At 43.1% G+C, this 16,908-nt stretch overlaps 1 protein-coding gene across 1 annotated transcript in view; it reads right to left on the reverse strand.

Moving 5' to 3' along the window:
- LOC134679472 (mucin-2) overlaps nt 1-16,908 on the reverse strand; it is a 70,729-nt gene that overhangs the window by 997 nt on the left and 52,824 nt on the right. The window contains exon 2 of the mRNA XM_063538400.1: nt 148-4,479. Coding sequence (XP_063394470.1) covers nt 148-4,479 — 4,332 coding nt within the window. The remainder of the gene's footprint in view (nt 1-147; nt 4,480-16,908) is intronic.

Genomic DNA, 16,908 nt, shown 5'->3' on the forward strand with positions numbered 1-16,908 from the left:
ATCGCTGTGAAAGAAGAGGTTTTTGGAGGCAGAGAAAGCGAAATAACCAATCATTTGTATGTCCAAAAATGGATTGGCAGACAGAAAAGCATAAGTTACCAATTTTAAATGAAGATATTTTTTTTTAATCTATCCTGGAGTCCTTACCTCACTAAGAATGCTAGACTCTCCAGTGGGCTCGATGGCCGTGGTCTCCTCCAGCGTGCTCGGCTTCGCGTTGTCTCCCGACGAGATGATCCTCTCCGGCGGGATCTCCCCGATCTCCCCGCCCTTGTGTTTCATCACGTTACTCGAGTACTCATCCTCGTCCTGCTCTTCTAAACTCTTCATCACTTCCTCTAACATGCTCTCGAATGTGGACATTGCGTCAGGTGAGTCGCTCTTGGTCACTTTGCTTTGTTCAACCAAGGCCTCCAGAGTAGGAGGAATATCGGGTATCTTCTTGTTCAGCCTGTTAGTCGCTGGTGTTACAGAAATTAGAATATCATCGTACTCGTTTCTAGCTGTTATGATGTCCAGTTCGCCATCGACATCGCTTCGCAATCCGGCTGTGGAGTCTTTCCTGTCATCGATGATGTCATTAGGGTTGTAAGGTTTGAAAGAATCTGCTGACCATTCGACTGTATCGGGTTCCGCGAATTTTGGCCTGTTGATGGAGTAGTTGGGCTCCTGATCTTGATCTTCAGTTTCCTGTTTCTTATTGTATCTTTCCGACAGCCGCGGTCGGTTGCTGTATCTGCTGTGAAGAGTATTTCTAACAGTCGTTGTAGACGCTTCGGTTTGGGATTCAGTTTTCTCCGTCGGTTTTTCAGTGGTCGGTCGTCGTCCTCTGAACCTGTTCTTTACTTCGTAAGTGCTCTTCTTAGAGCTGGACGCTTCGGTGGAGGTGGTGGTGTAGGAGGGTCGCCGGCGACGGAACTGGCCGCGCTTGGTGGAAGTCTCCTGCGAGGCGGTCGTGACGGGCGGTTCGGTCGTGGGTTCTGGTTTGTACACGGGATGTCTGTGCTCTTGAACTTCAGGGCGGGCGAAGACTTGTTTGGTCTTTAGATCCTCACCAATCTCCTCGATACGCATGGTGGTGCGGCGTCTGTCGAACGCGGGTCTGTAAGTGATCGCTTGTACTGGATGTTTCCTCTCCTTTGTCTTCGTCGCTTCAGTGGAAGATTGGTGATACTGTTTGATGAGACCGGGTCGCACGCGCACTCTGTTGTACGAAGGTGTCGTTTGTACTTCTTCTTCATGGTTAGCCTCTTCGCTCAAGAACTTAGCATCCTCATTTTCTGGAATAGCTGTGTCTTGTCTGATAGTAACTGAATAGCTAGCCTGCTCGGTTACAGGGCTGACAGCTTCGGTAGCGTAAGATACTTCGACACTCGCGTCTTTTTGGATTGGAGTAGTTTGTTTTGCATAAATGTCTTCATTGTCCGGTGAAGACTCATCATATGAAATAGCGTCGACTGGGGCGGAGCTGCTCCTCGAGTGATAGACGTACTCCTCCCGAGTGGAAGGCACGTGCGGCACGTACGGCGTCTCCGTGCGGACCTCGGATCGCGATGGGAAGGTGTGCTCGTTCGACGCGGAGTTAGTGTTAGGTTGGCTCACAGATGCTCTTTCGTAAGTGTAGGCATTTTCGGTATCATAAGTAACCGACGATTCAATGTTCTTGGTGGATTGGTATTTAGGTGCCGGCTCAGTGATGGCTTCAACGTCTGCAGTGCTCGCTCTTTCCATTAGAGTAACTGGATAGTTTTGGTGAAGAACATCTCTCTGGTAGGCCAAGTCTTCCTCTTTGCTGCTGGCTCTGTTTTTGTTGTATTGTCCTTCGTCACTATCCGAGGGCTTAAACTGAACGCGTCCTCGTGTTCTGGTTCTGCTGGAGTAAGGGGAAGATTTCGTTGAACTTTCATTGGAATCGACCGACTTTCTTGTAGGTTTCTCAGTAGTGATCTTGTTAGGTTCATATCTAGATCTGGTTGGCAGAGGCCTCCTCTCGCGCAGGGGTCTACGTGTAGCAGTATATTTTGTGCTAGATTCGTTCGAGTTGGTTCTTGGGGTAGTGGTGTATCGGGGCCGTCCACGTGTTCTGATAGGAGGCCTCCTGGTTGTAGTCGTAGTGGTGGTGGATGTTGTGGTCGTTGAACCCTCTTGGCTCTCGTTACTGACGAAGCTAGTGTAGTATTGGTTGTATGACGGATTGGTGGGCTGCACGCCAGCATCGGCGGCCGTTGCCGGTATTTCATTAACTGCAGCGAAGTTATCCTTTGCAGGAGCTTGGGTTTCGACGTATCTATTGTCTGTCTCTGTGGGCGGGCTGTTGACAGTCGGCAAGCTATTCGTGTTCACGGTCTCCGGTCGGTTGTACTCAGTCTTAGTTGTGAATTCATTAGAATTATAAGCGGGGAATCTAGAGCTTTGAATATCGGATTCATAGTGAATCTCTGGCGAGTAGTTTTGCTGAGCGTAATTTGGCTGGGTTTGTTGGTATGACTGTTTCTCAGTAACGACTTCAGGTTTGAGTGTGGTGCTCGGGGTGGAGGGTGCGGGTGACGCCGATGACGACGGCAGAGGCTTGATTTGCTGCTGCGGCTGTGTCGAGTAGTTATCCTTCTCATCGATGTAGTGGTTGTAATCCAAGGGAGTGCTGAAGTGGAAAGCCTGGTTGATGGAGTATGGGTTATGCGTCTCCAGCAGCTGGCTGGAGTACGTAGAAGATGGTCTGCTCGTGGTCTTGGGAGGACGGGTCGTGGTTGGAGTGACCGGCTCCGGTTGTCTAATATTCGGCCTGACTTGCTCTTGGCTGTAGTTTTCTTGTGAGTATTCCACGTATTGATTACGATTGAACTGTTGGCCTGCATCATTCATGAAATATGAGCCAGTTTTCGGTGGAGCAGTAATGATGCTATCGGCTGGTTCATTTGAAGGCCTAATAGAAGTGACAGTTTGCGGTTCGAACGAATAGTATTCAGATTGACGAGTAGGAGCGTTGGTCTTCGGTGCTACCGTGCTATAATAACTGAAGTTGGGTCTTTGAGTTACCGGACTTTGTTCCTGTTTTTGAGAAGGAGGAGAAGCCACGTAAGAGTTAGGAATAACATCAGCCTCTGGAGTCGTCGAAGTAGCAGGCGAAGTGTCCTTGATCTGAGAGTTGATCACCACTGATCCAACATGAGGAGAGGGGAAAGGAATCTTGGCAAAACCATCTGGCGTGAGGTAGCTCAGCGGGGCGACAAAGAACGGTAGCTGTCTCAATTTGTTAGCACTGTTCTCGATATTCGACAAGTAAGGTAATTCGAATTTGACAAAGTTTTCCGGAGGCGTCAGGGTTGACGGGCCAATAAAAACTTTGGGTGCATTTAATGGGTTGACTGCGTCCAAGACGGCAATTGTGTTAGCATTCTTCAGAGAAGAAAGAACGTCGCCGACCTTTACTTGAGCTCCTTTCTTAGCTTCTTGCGACAAGAACACAGCCAGCGGAGGCTGGTGCGGTTTTAACTTCTTTGGTCGAGGGGTGGTAGGGGGTGCGGTCGGAAATGGTGTGGAAATAGTCGAAAACTTCGGGACCTGGTCGAATTCCTGTAGTTTAGGTTTGAAATTAAAGTATTCTTGTCCAAAGTTAACGTGTTCTGCTGGTTTCGCGGGTCTTTGGAAGTCGTTAACGAACGGCTGCTTGATAGGGTTTTGTTTCGGAAGACCTTGCGTAGAGTATTGAATTTGCGGATTGCGGAAGTTGAATTGGCCTTGTTTAAGAGACTCTACTGGGACATAAAGTAACTGTACTTCTTCTCTTTCCAACTTAGATTTGTTAGGGATTACAGTTTCTGTCTTGGACCCTTCAAACTTGAGCTTCTGGAGTGACTGTGGCTTTTTCTGATTAAAAACGAACTCATTGCTCGCGTTCTCTAGCTGGTAACCGTCAACGAATTTCGGTCCTTGCGGGAGTGGGAGCTTCTTCGGCGCCTGATTGTGGAAAGGTTTCGCTTGCGGCGAAGGTAGCGGCTTCGGAAAACTTTCGAACTTAACGGGATTGGCCGGGACGGTCGGCCTGGGCTTGATCTGCGGCACGGTGTCGTAGTTGAACTGCGGCGAGACGAAGCCTTGGTTCAGCGGGAAATTGGGCTGGGAGAGACCGAAGCGTATGCTCTGGCCGAAGCCTTGGTCTGTCAAGAAGTTCTGCGGGGCAGACGGGACCGACGGGACGGACTGCAGGTACAGTGGGCGGTTTTGATAGAGGGGTTGGTTCCTGAAGTCCTGGTTGAAGGCGGCGGGGCGCGCGAAGCCCGGGAAGGGCTCGGCGAGGATACGCGGCTCGGCCACGGCCTGTCGCTTGACCTCGACTGAAGGCTGTTCAACGGGCGCGGACAGCGGCACCCAGTCGCTGATGTCGGCGGTGTACGTGCTGATCTGGCGCGACCAGCGGCTCTGCTCGCGGGCGGAGCTCGCGGCTAGCAGCAATATGAGCGCTAGCACTGACGGCGCCATCTGGAAACAAAATTGATCGAGGTAAGTTGACTGCAAGTTATCTTACGTTATGTTATGTTATGTTATGTTATGTTATAATCATGGTTTAGCCTGCCCAAAATTGCTGATTGTTTAATTACTTCCTTGTACTTAGATATTTGTTTATACCACGTCGGTGGCAAATAACGTGTGCCTATAATTTGTATCCTCACCTCAGCTACTTTAGATGCTGTTCAAATCAACACGGAACGACCTAAATACCACACAGGCTACTTTAAGACGAAAGCTGATACATTAGGTATTACAATGTTGTGTAAGACGTTTTGTAAGATTTAATGGTGAAATTATGGATATCAAAGGGCCACATGAATCGTCGCAACAGCCCCGAAAGGGCCCGCGCTGTAACAAAGGTGTCGCAAGCGCGCCGAAATGGTTCGTTCTACTTTTTTTGTTCCTCCGGAGAAACAACATTAGCATATGTTATACAACCGCGATCTCTATGGGATATTAAGTAGTGAGAATTTTAAGACCGATTGTGGCTTTTGGAGTGGAGATTACTGTACAGTTTAAGCTGCTTGATGGTAGCTTGGTGAAGCAATGAGTTTTAGGGAACCTAAGATGCGCAGCCTCAAATCCTAGTCAGTGCATTTCTGTCTCTATCAGATAAGACAGGCAAGACAATTGACCTCTTGCCGGAAAAACACAATTTGGTAAGTATTTACGCCTTTACAAAATAGAGAAATTAAACCTGGAACGTAGTTCGACTATTTAGTCGCAACCTAAGCTGGTACTTTGTGCTGTAAGGCCTGTATTTTGTAACAGATGATATACATATACATACCTAATATATTTTCAATTGTTTGTTACATTAGAAAACAAAGCAGGTATGTAGGTACCTAGTAAAACTATGCATCTATCGCATAGGTACGAGTATCTACAACTAGTCTTTATGGAGATTCTGTCTCGATATTTATCTGACAACGTCTAATTCACATGTTTTGTTTTGGTAATTAGACTAATTAGCAACATGTCAGATAGGTTTGTGAACGTTGTAACGTAACACTGTAATGACGGGAAACAGTGAAGAGACAGAACCGTGCGATAGTTCACTGTTTGTTTCGTAGTCGCAGAAACTGAGATCATATCGGACAGCCTATCTTTCTAAACAATTCAACGATATAGACATAGACGTCTCGTAACTTTATGATAACGATGTGGCAACCGGTTTTAAGTTACTGGCAAATCCAGGTGCATTTCTGGCGCAAATGTTAAATTTAATACAAATTTCTCGATAAAATGACCTTTTTGACGTTTCTTGCATCAATGCAATCGACTGCATTATTTGTATGTCTTTCTCATCACGGAACAATGGCGTTCCGGACCTTTGAAGGCGTGCGCGGAGCAATCGGCTACATTATTTTTTATTATTATTGCAGCGCGACATTATTGTTGACTGCATTACTGCCACAAATATCAAAATCGATGTCGTTGCCCGGACTTTTGACATTTGCGATATAAATGTAGTCAGCAGTAATGTCGCGCCGCAATACTGCAGCAGTTCTGTTGGTGGAGTCGGAATCTGAACGGTACCTTTACAAGTGTCGTAACTTTACGATATCGGTGTGAATTTGTGAAACAACCGGCTCTGACTATCCTGGCAAAATCAACAGCCAATCTGATTAAATTATAACACTGTTGTATAATAACAAACACTAGACCAGTGGACTTAAGAGGCCGCTCGGTCACACTAACTAGAGCATATAAAAACCGGGTCGTAATTAGCTGGTAATTAATTAATTATCAGGGTGAAATGGCACGCGACGAAGTGGTCGTTGCGTGCGTTGGATGTGTGGACAAGAACGGTAAACCTCTTCCTTATGTAAACGTGTGTCATCATTCATTAGGATAAGGTGACTTCGTGGGCGCGTGGAGCGAGCAGCGGAACCAATGAACAGAAGTGATTTTTTTTTACTTCAGATGCTTTTATGGTGCTGATGGGATTGAATAAGATTGCAGTGTATCGGGAATGTTGGCAGAGGCTATCCGTAAACTAATGGTTTCCCTGATGCACCGGGTATGGAACAGCACCCACAGCTCTTGAAAGCCGTTTATAAGAGATGGGACAGTCCTTATAGTTGAATATTCAATACAGTCTTTGATTTCAAGAAAAAAATTGCTGAGGGACGAAGAATAAATAATAAATACAGCAGTGGACAGTGGTTGGAACTTGGAACATTCAACCCAGAATGGTGGATTATTGTTTTTGAATACGACAGCACTATATACATATTACACTATTACCTACTTAATTGTCATGCAGTTTCCGCTTCGTATTTAACGATGTAGGTACCGATTGCCATTTTAGTTAGATGTTTCGAAAATTATTAACAAACAATCAAGGTCCTGCTGATCTTTACGCGCTGCCCGCTCCGCTCATGGCACGACGCGTCTATCCAACAAAGCCCTTACTAGATTACCATAGCTTTTCTCACACTGCTCTAAGTCTAACCACGTACTAACGTTACCTAACGCTCTTTGTCGGTTTACTATTCCAGCCACAATAGCTAGGCATATTAACATGCAGGTTTAAGGCTTCTTGTCATCTTCTTACATAATTATTATATTATGTAATTGGGGTTTTTGTACTAGTTCCATGAGAAAATTGAGAAGTGTGTAAACATTTTTTTACTAAATACAGACGTCTTATAACTAAAAGAAATGATTATGATCCAGTTCCTAATTCGTGCCTAAATATGAAGTTTAATAATTATTGTGTGATGTCAAACTTAAGTTCTTCTTGGCATTTGGTTTTGTAGTTAAAGCTATTACAAAATGCTGACTGTACATGTACATACTATCTCTAGCGTCATTGCATTAAACGCTTCTAACACTTTACAAAGCTCAAGTCCGGTCGTGTATGGAGTATTGCAGCCACCTGTGGGATGGCTCAGCTAAATACCAACTCGCCGCTTTGGACTCAGTGGAGCGCAGAGCCAGGAGGATGATTGGCGACAAGAAGCTAACGGCTAAGCTTCAGACTTTGGCCCATCGGCGGAAAGTCGCCAGCCTGTCGGTATTCTACAGGTTGCACTTCGGGGAGTGTGCCCAAGAGCTACACGAGCTCATTCCACCGTCCCCATTCTACCATCGGACTTTTAGACGCACGGCCGGTTTCCATCCTTACTTGGTAGATATTCCGCCAATTCGCACTAAGCGCTTTGCTTCTACTTTCCTTATGCGCACTGCCAAGGAATGGAATTCCTTGCCGGCGTCTATATTTCCGTGCTCTTATAACCCGGCAACCTTCAAATCAAGAGTGAACAGGCACCTTCTGGGCGAGCTCGCTCCATCGTAGGCCACGTCTACGCCTCGGCTAGTCTGTGGCCATGAGTAAACCCATGCATAATAAAAAAAAAAAAAAAAAAAACGCATTGTCTCTATCTTTAATTGAACTGCAAAGGGCCTATTAAATCCACACGGATGTAGGTACGTAAGAAGGCCGCATGTAAAACCTGGGCGTATTCAGGCCGTTTCCTACAGGCATTGTCTCGGAGAAAGCTGCGGACGTAGTCAATACCCGCTTTAGCCGGCGCTGGAAATTGCTGTGGAAGTTAAGACAAAGAGTACGAGCGCGTGGGCTTGGCTTTCGCAAGGAATGTCTAGCATGCCTAGGCATACCTACTATGTTCTATGTGGTATAGACCACATATACCTACATGCTAATACTACCTAAACATAAAATAGAGTCCCTCTAAGCAAAATCTTCACCGATTTGTTAATCATTTTTGCAGATTTATCTCTAATTGGAAAAGTATTCCAGGGTAGCAGTATATACCTAACTTTTGCAAACGCCACATGCAGGCTAGCATGCACTGAGCCCAGGACCCAGGACAGAGCGGTTTGGAGATCACTGGCGAAGAGTGTCCACAATCGTCACGTCGATTGTGGACACTTGTCGTAACCTCATGACTGAGGAGTCATGAGGTTACGACAAGGAACAAGAAGAAGATACTTTTGGCGTGTTGGTTGATCCGCTTACTGTTGGTGCTAACTGTACGTATACAATGTTTTATCAGAATTGGAGTAAGTTCCTGGTGCCAGGGTAATGATCCGTGCTAGAAATCTCATTACAAACATCTCAAATAGCAGCCCAACTATAACGAACAACGAAGAAAGTTGGCCAATTTTCTTTTATTAATTTAGTTAAGTACCTATATCACTTGTTAGTTTTGTAGATTTTCCGTTTGTATGCGATACGCTTTGTGCTGCGCGTGTCCTTCAACCGTGAACTTTGTGGGATACAATAATATATGTAATAACGTACGACGTAACGACGTACACTGGTACAAGAACCAAAAACATACACAATCCCTACTTTAATATTATGAATGCGAAAGTTACTCAGTCTGTCTGTCTTCAAGTTTTCACGATTAAACGGTTGAACAGATGTAATTTGGTATGGAAGTAGTTTGAGGCCCAGATGGACATACCAATAGGGTAGATTTTATTAATCAATATCATCTTGGCTATACTTTACTCTCGTCAAAGTTAACTACTAATACCTACTTAATAGTTGCTTATACAGTTTAATACTCGATAAGCACCTCGCAGCAGTAAAACTCGATTAATATAATAACAATAAAGATGCCGATTACCGCAGTAAAGTTTCATTTCATTTTCATTGCGAGGAGAAAGCCAGTGGTTTACTGTAGGTACATTATTACATACCTACCTAGTTTCCTGCAACTACCTCACTGATTGGATTTGTATTTGACTATCTACAAAAATCAAATAGCTAAACATTAAGCCTGTTCGTTTTAATGTTTACTACCTGGATTATTTCTTGAGAGCGCCTGCCAGTTATTTAATACTTAACTTCGCTACAGTAGGTGCATGTTTTTAGTTTTTTCGGCTCTTTCCCACTTATAGCTCTTATGGCATAGAACAATAGTTAATGTGGTTAGAATAGTAGTTATAAAGCATATGTTATCGTTCCATGTCAATAGAGCCATTGTCATGTCTGATAACAAAACCATCAGAGATATTTAAGACAGTGGATGAAATTAAAAATTCTTAATTTCAGATTTCAATTGAAAGTATTGTGGCGGTGGCTACTCTTCTCCTCTAATCAATAATCATATACTTAAATTAAATGTCGTAGGAAAATATGATTGTTATCTACAATTCCTTATGCCCAATTTAGGTATTATCTAGCGCCTTTATTTAAGCACATTGTCGACTCTCACCTCACAAGAGCAGAACTGATTCCGCGGCTATTTGCGATTTTGCAACATTAGTTGGCTTTCCAATACGTTAATATCGGGAATCTGGGACACTACACAGGAGATTTATACAAGCTGTGCTGCTGGTGTAGCCATAGCTACTATTGTTGGAGGCAGTAGTTCAACAGGAGCTTATAAATATTTTACCGTATGTAAGTAAGTATATGTAATTGGGTACTACTATGGGATCAGAAGGTACGGTAAATAAATTAAAAGATGCGTGTTCATTAGTTGGTGTTTACTATGAGACTAATCTTACGCGCCGAGCGCAGTCGGCTCTAACTTATCCTATACCTATATACTACGGATACATATGTTATGGTGGTGGCGGGGAGCCTCGCCACAGTCCTCCGCCCTTAGAAAAATCTAGAAAAAACTATTGCTAAAAATCCGGCCCGCACTTTTTACTTCACTATCTTACGTTTGCACTAAGTATTTACACTATTTACACTATCACATGGTTGATTGTTTGTTGTTTCGGCGGCGGCGCTCCAATAGCGCCGGTTTGCACGGCGGCTGCGGTCCTTTTTCTTATGGTTTTCTCTATACGATAGTCCACTGTTGCTCTAATGCGTTGTTTGCAGTAACGCCAGCCAATGTATAGGGTGGCTAGCGTTATTAAGGCGCTGACCAGCACCACGGCTGCGAGAGACATCTTAAAGTTTGTGTTGTCTCCTGATGTGTCCTCCTTCTCCGATGTCCTCAGCTTGGTGTCCGACGCGACACCATTCTGGGCCACGATCATTGTTTTGCTTGGTGGGTTCCCCATGTTTGGTTGAGAGTGGATGTGTACAGCTCGACGTCCGAATATGTACTGATGTAGACTGTGAGTGATGGAATGCTAAATGTTGAATCGCACGGTCTTCTTTACCGTGCGACCGGATCTTGTTCTCACCAGCGGTTCGGTTGAAGTGGTGCCATTAGTGTCATTCCGCTGCGGTGTCGGTGTTGGTGATGTTATGACACCCGGAGATGCGGCTACTGTATCACTTCGTTGAACGCTGGAGCTCGTAACCGTCATATCGTCGGCCATTAAAAGATAAGCCGGCTTGAGACGGTCAAGTGACACAGTGACATGTTTATTGTTGACTGTGATAACAAAGAACTTTGGATGGCGAGATAAAACTTGAAATGGACCTTCGTACGCAGGTACTAAGGACTTTCGAGCTTCGTTACGCAGGAATACATGTGTACAAGAGTTTAAGTCCTTGTGTATGAAGATGTTGTTTTTGTTGTGAGAACCAGTAGCGTTCGCAATACTCGGAACGGATGAGAGGATGTGAGCGAGATTATTCACATATTCATTAGTATTTATGTTTGTATTATGTTTGATAAATAAATCTCCTGGTAATCTAAGGTTTGTGCCGTATAAGAATTGAGATGGGCTAAAACCTAGGTCTTCCTTTATGGCTGAGCGTAAACCTAGTAAGATTAAAGGTAGTTCCTGTGACCATTGTGTATTATCTTTACATTTGGCGATAATGGCGGCCTTTAATGTCCTATGAAATCTCTCGATCATGCCGTTCGCTTTCGGATTGTACGCTGTTGTACGAACACGTTCGATGCCGAGTCTTTTTAACAATTGCGTAAATAAATCGGACTCGAATTGTCGGCCTTGGTCTGAAGTGATTCGCTTGGGGCAACCGAAACGAGCTATCCAGTGTTCTACGAACACTTTAGCAACCGTTTCGGCTGTTATATCCTTTGTAGGGATCACTTCAGGCCATTTTGTTACCCTATCTATTATTGTGACGCAATATCTGAAATCGTTAGATAGCGGCAACGGACCTATAATGTCAATATGCACATGTTCGAAACGTGAAGCGTTGTCGAACTCGCCTATTGGTGTGATGGTATGTCTCTGAATTTTTGACTTCTGACACGGAATACAACATTTTACAATATTTTTGATATCTGTGTTCATGCTAGGCCAGAAATATCTATTTTTAACCGCATGCCTTGTAGCAGAGATGCCGGGGTGACTCACGTTGTGAATTGTTTTAATCGCAAGTTCTCTGAAACGTAATGGTAAGTAAGGTCGGATGTTATCAGTTGATGTTTCGCAAGTTATTTTTATCCCGGATTCTGGCATTGTGATTAATTTAAATTGTAGATTATTTTGGGTTTTCAGATTCTGTAATTCAGCGTCATTTTCTTGTGCTTCGGCTAACGATTTATAATCGATTAAACTAGGTATTGATATTTCATTTATCCTCGATAAGGCGTCGGCTACTGTGTTTCTATCACCTTCGATGTATTGGATTTTGTCACAAAATTGAGATATAAAGTCTAATTGTCTGAGGCGTCTAGGTGAATCTGAAGGTGAGACCTTTTTTGTAAGTGCGAATGTTAATGGTTTGTGGTCTGTTAATACAGTTAATTCTTTGCCTTCTACCATGTGACGAAAATGCCTTATAGCCATGTAAATAGCTAATAACTCTCTGTCGAAAGTACTGTACCTACATTGGGTTTCGGTAAGTTTTTTTGAAAAGAAAGCTAGGGGTTCTAATTTATCACCTATCTGTTGATGTAAGGCGCCACCTACGCAGTTTCCGGAAGCATCAGTCATTAGAACTAGGGGTGCGGACACTTCCGGATGTGACAAAACTAAAGCTTCATTAATGCTTTTCTTACATTGGCTGAACGCTTCTAATGCACTTTCAGACCATGTAATTTTAGTTTTGTCGTTTTTTCTAGCATTATGTAAGTAAGCGTTTAATGGTGCTTGAATTTCAGCGGCTTTTGGAATGCTTTGCCTATAGAAATTCATCATTCCTAGAAATCGCCGGAGTTCCTCGACTGTTTTTGGTAGGGGAAAGTTTGAAATGAGTTGCGTTTTTTCTTCGCTTGGTTTGATACCTTCCTTACTAATATGATAGCCGAGAAAAATTAATTCCGATTTCCCAAATTCGCATTTATTAGTGTTTATGGTAAGTCCGTAGTCGTTGAGTCGTTCTAGGACTAACTCTAAGTGTTTAATGTGTTGTTCTTTTGACTCGGAGCTAATAATTATGTCGTCTAAGTATGCGAATGCAAAATCGAGGTTTTTGAGTACAGTGTTGATTAACCTCTGGAAATCCTGCGCTGCGTTACGTAAGCCAAAATTCATCCTAGTATACTCGAATAATCCAAAAGGCGTGATTACAGCTGTTTTTGGAATATCCTCTGGTGCCATGGGTATATTATGGTAGGCTTTGCGCACATCGATTTTGGAAAATATTGATTTACCTTTAAGTGTGTATGTAAAGTCTAAAAGTCTTGGTAATGGATAACGGTCAGGAATTGTTTGTGCGTTTAACCTACGATAATCACCGCAAGGTCTTGTTTCCTTTCCGTCCTTTTTATCGACACACACAAGTGGATTTGCCCAAGGGCTATTAGATGGTCTACAAATGCCTAATTGCGTCATTCTTTCGAATTCGGCTTTGGCTAATTTGTATTTTTTTGGATTAAGTGGGCGTGCTTTTTCGTAAACTGGAGGACCAGTTGTATAAATGTGATGTTGGACCTCATGTTTCGGATTTAATTTGAAATTCTCTTTTTTAGTGATGTCAGGGAATTTCTCTAATAATTTGTGATACTCATTATTGACGTCAATTGACCGAATAGTTGTTGGCTCGACATCTTTGCAGATGCTAGCAGCTCGTGATAGTAGAGTAATTTTATCTATTAGTTTCTTACCATGTAAATCTACTAATAATTTGTTAGCTACTAGAAAGTCGGCACCTATGATTGATCTTTGGACGTCTGCTAATATAAATTTCCAAATAAATGTACGACGTAGGCCAAGATCAATTGCTAAAGTTTTGTCGCCGTATGTCTTAATTTTTGAGCCATTGGCAGCATATAAAGTGTAGTCTGACTGAGTGTTTTGCCTTTTTCCGGCTAAAACAGACACATCAGCACCAGTGTCTATCAAAAATCGCGTGCCTGTATTATGGTCGGTAACGCATAAACGGTATGTATTTTCGACACCGACAACTTGGTATATGCGTGCCGGTGTCAGAGTTAGTTTTCCGACCCGGAAGTATGACGACAATTAGTAAGATCACCGCATTTGCGAGCATCTTGTCCGTAGGTGAAATGGTAGTAGCATTTATAATTAGATTCACCTGGTTTTGCTACTTGGGACATAAATGCGGTTTTATTCGAGCTATTACTTTTCGAACGTGTTCGCGATGGATCTCTTTGAAAACGCGTGCGGCGGACATGATCTCGCGATTTCCTAGTCGTTGTCGTGTTTAATTTATTGGTAATGGCCTGTATTTCTAATTTTAGGTTGGCTATTTCCCGTAATAATTTGTCGTTATCGGATTTAAAAGAGGTTGTGGAAGATGATGCTATAGCGGCCATTTCCGATGGTTTGGTACTTTCTACTATTTTATCTGCCATCGCAGCTAAAGTATCTAATTTTACTTCCCCCGAGTCACACGCCGTTATCACTGCACGTATTGACTGAGGGAGACGACCGACAAATAGTAATTTTAATGTGTCGTCTTGGACGCGAGTTTTACCTAACTCTCTCATACGTCTGAGTAATTGCGAAGGCTTTTGATCTCCTAACTCAATCTCGTTCAAAAGTTGATTTAACTGCCTCGACTCTGACTCTTCATACACAGATATTAATCGGGCTTTAATTGTTTCGAACTTATTGGTTTCAGGCATATTTTCTAAAATGTCACTAATGTCCCTTAACTCGTCTCTCCCCAACTTAGCAATTAAAAGTTGACTCTTATGAAGGTCACTTGCCTTTTGTGGATCCACTATGGCGTCGAACTGGTGGAACCAGAGCCTTGGCTGTTGCCGCCAAAACTCAGGGATGCGCGACGAGAGGGTGATGGCGGTCAGCTGCTGCGGGAACTGCTGGGTGACAGGTTGTTGGTTGGGCTGCAGCTGGTCTTGAGTTACTTCCTCCGTCAGCGTCATGGTGATGCGAGGTACGGAAGCCGATTTAATCAAAAGTTCTAAGTTGGCGCGCGGAACACTTGAGACACGTCGGGAGTCACCACTTTACCGTATGTAAGTAAGTATATGTAATTGGGTACTACTATGGGATCAGAAGGTACGGTAAATAAATTAAAAGATGCGTGTTCATTAGTTGGTGTTTACTATGAGACTAATCTTACGCGCCGAGCGCAGTCGGCTCTAACTTATCCTATACCTATATACTACGGATACATATGTTATGGTGGTGGCGGGGAGCCTCGCCACAATATGTTTTCATCATCATATCAGACATCAGCCCTTTATCGCGAGGCCCCGGCCTATCTCATCCAGAAGTCACTCGGAACTATTTTATGCGTCTGATATATAAACACTTGTGTTTTTAATTACAAATAAAAAAATAAACAATTGCCTTCATCAAGGTTTTACACTATAATTTGTCGCTATTAGCCCATGTAAATCCTTAAATTCGAATAGGTCGCCTTCAATAAAATGAGTACAATTTAAACGCGCCCAACATCTATTAAACTTTCTATGCATCGAATTGAATAAGTTCAACGCCGCTGGTAGATTACTGTATGTAATACAAATATACTGTGTGGTCAGTGTTGCAGGTGCATCAGGCTGAGAGAACGTGCTCTAATTCTGGCATTAGATGAGAAAGTATTTGTTTTTAATGCAGTTTCACGCTTCACCAGGCAGCTGTGTGTGTTGTAATGAAGACTAATCGTCTCGATTCTTATTTGTACCTACCTAGTGTATCTAGATTAGATGAAGTGAAAGATCAGTAACCACATGGAGCGTAATGATGCAAAGAATTAAAGACCAAGTTAATTTTTGGCTGCCTTCGGTTCCATCTTCCAAAATTATTTAAAAAAAAGTCAAGTAGGTGTCTCCCGTAAAGATCAAGGCTATAATTATCATTCACGATCTTTTATATATAGGTCCCACGGCGGCGTAATGCATGGAAAAGTGCCCTCGTATACACACACACACACACACTTCCCAACTAGAGTTAGACCAAGAAAAGTCTGTAACGATTTTGATAGCATACGCAGTGCAAGTGTTATTAACACGTCATAATTTCATAGAAGTTTGACTTTTAAAATAACACTTGCACTGCGTGTGTTATCAAAATCGTTGCAGTCTTTTGGTCTAACTCTCCTTGGGTTTCTTTGCAAGTGTCATTCCTTGCGATAAACCTTTTATTACCGATATTAGGCCACCTTAAATGTTTAATGTCATTGTGTAACACCCAGAATTCAATTCATTCATGAAGTGGCCATGCAATTATGCAGTTGTAAAATTCTTGCCTCAAGCAAGGATTCAAACCCACGTTTGAATACAAACAAAGCGTTTTATGAACAATCAATTAAGACCAGTTGTTGCAACCAGGCCGTAATGCTGGTATCGTGGTCTAATGGTTCCCGTACCTACGCACACACCGAGACCGGCGCCGGCGCCGCTTGCCACACACCACTTGCCCAAGAGGATATACGTGCACATATTCAATCTGTATGCACGATGATGGTCAATCCGCAGAAATATAAGCCGTAAGGATAAAAAATCAAAGCGAAATAAATGCCATATACGAAGGAAAAATTAATAAGGCCTCCAGTGTCCAAGGCTGGAATCGAACCGGCGTCCTCCGTTTACGCGACAGATGCCTGAAGAGCGCGCTCGGCCACTCAGTCACAGTCTCACAGTGGCATGGGTCGACACTCGACATTTCCAAGTATATATGACAATTTGCTGAGAGCTTTCATATAAAGTAAATTAGTTACTCTGCTTTTGGCGTTAAATGAATGTGTAGTGCATTAGTGCTAACCACCAATTGTCTTTCTTAATCTGTATTTACTGGTGAGAACCTGTAATTGGCTTTTTGTATCACATCTATAAAACCTATTAACATGTTAACAGCTGTTGGAGCTCCGAATAGAAATAAATAAAATAAAAATAAATAAATTTAATTTGTTCTTAGAGCATAAGGATGAACGTACGCTACCTACTTCATTTTTGGAGTGGAAATAACACGCGAACGTGTGAGTCATAGTCATAGTATTCATAAACAATAGGTACAGGATTGTGACTGAAGTTAACGAGCACAAACATATCCCGCAACTACAAACTGTTGCACATTTTACGAACTAGGTAGTACTCGTATTAATTAACGTATGGAGTATGTTTAATTAAATTACTAAGTCGTCCAGCGAAAGTAAGCGGC

This window comes from Cydia fagiglandana, chromosome 2 (assembly GCF_963556715.1).
Source record: "Cydia fagiglandana chromosome 2, ilCydFagi1.1, whole genome shotgun sequence".
Lineage (NCBI taxonomy): Eukaryota > Metazoa > Arthropoda > Insecta > Lepidoptera > Tortricidae > Cydia > Cydia fagiglandana.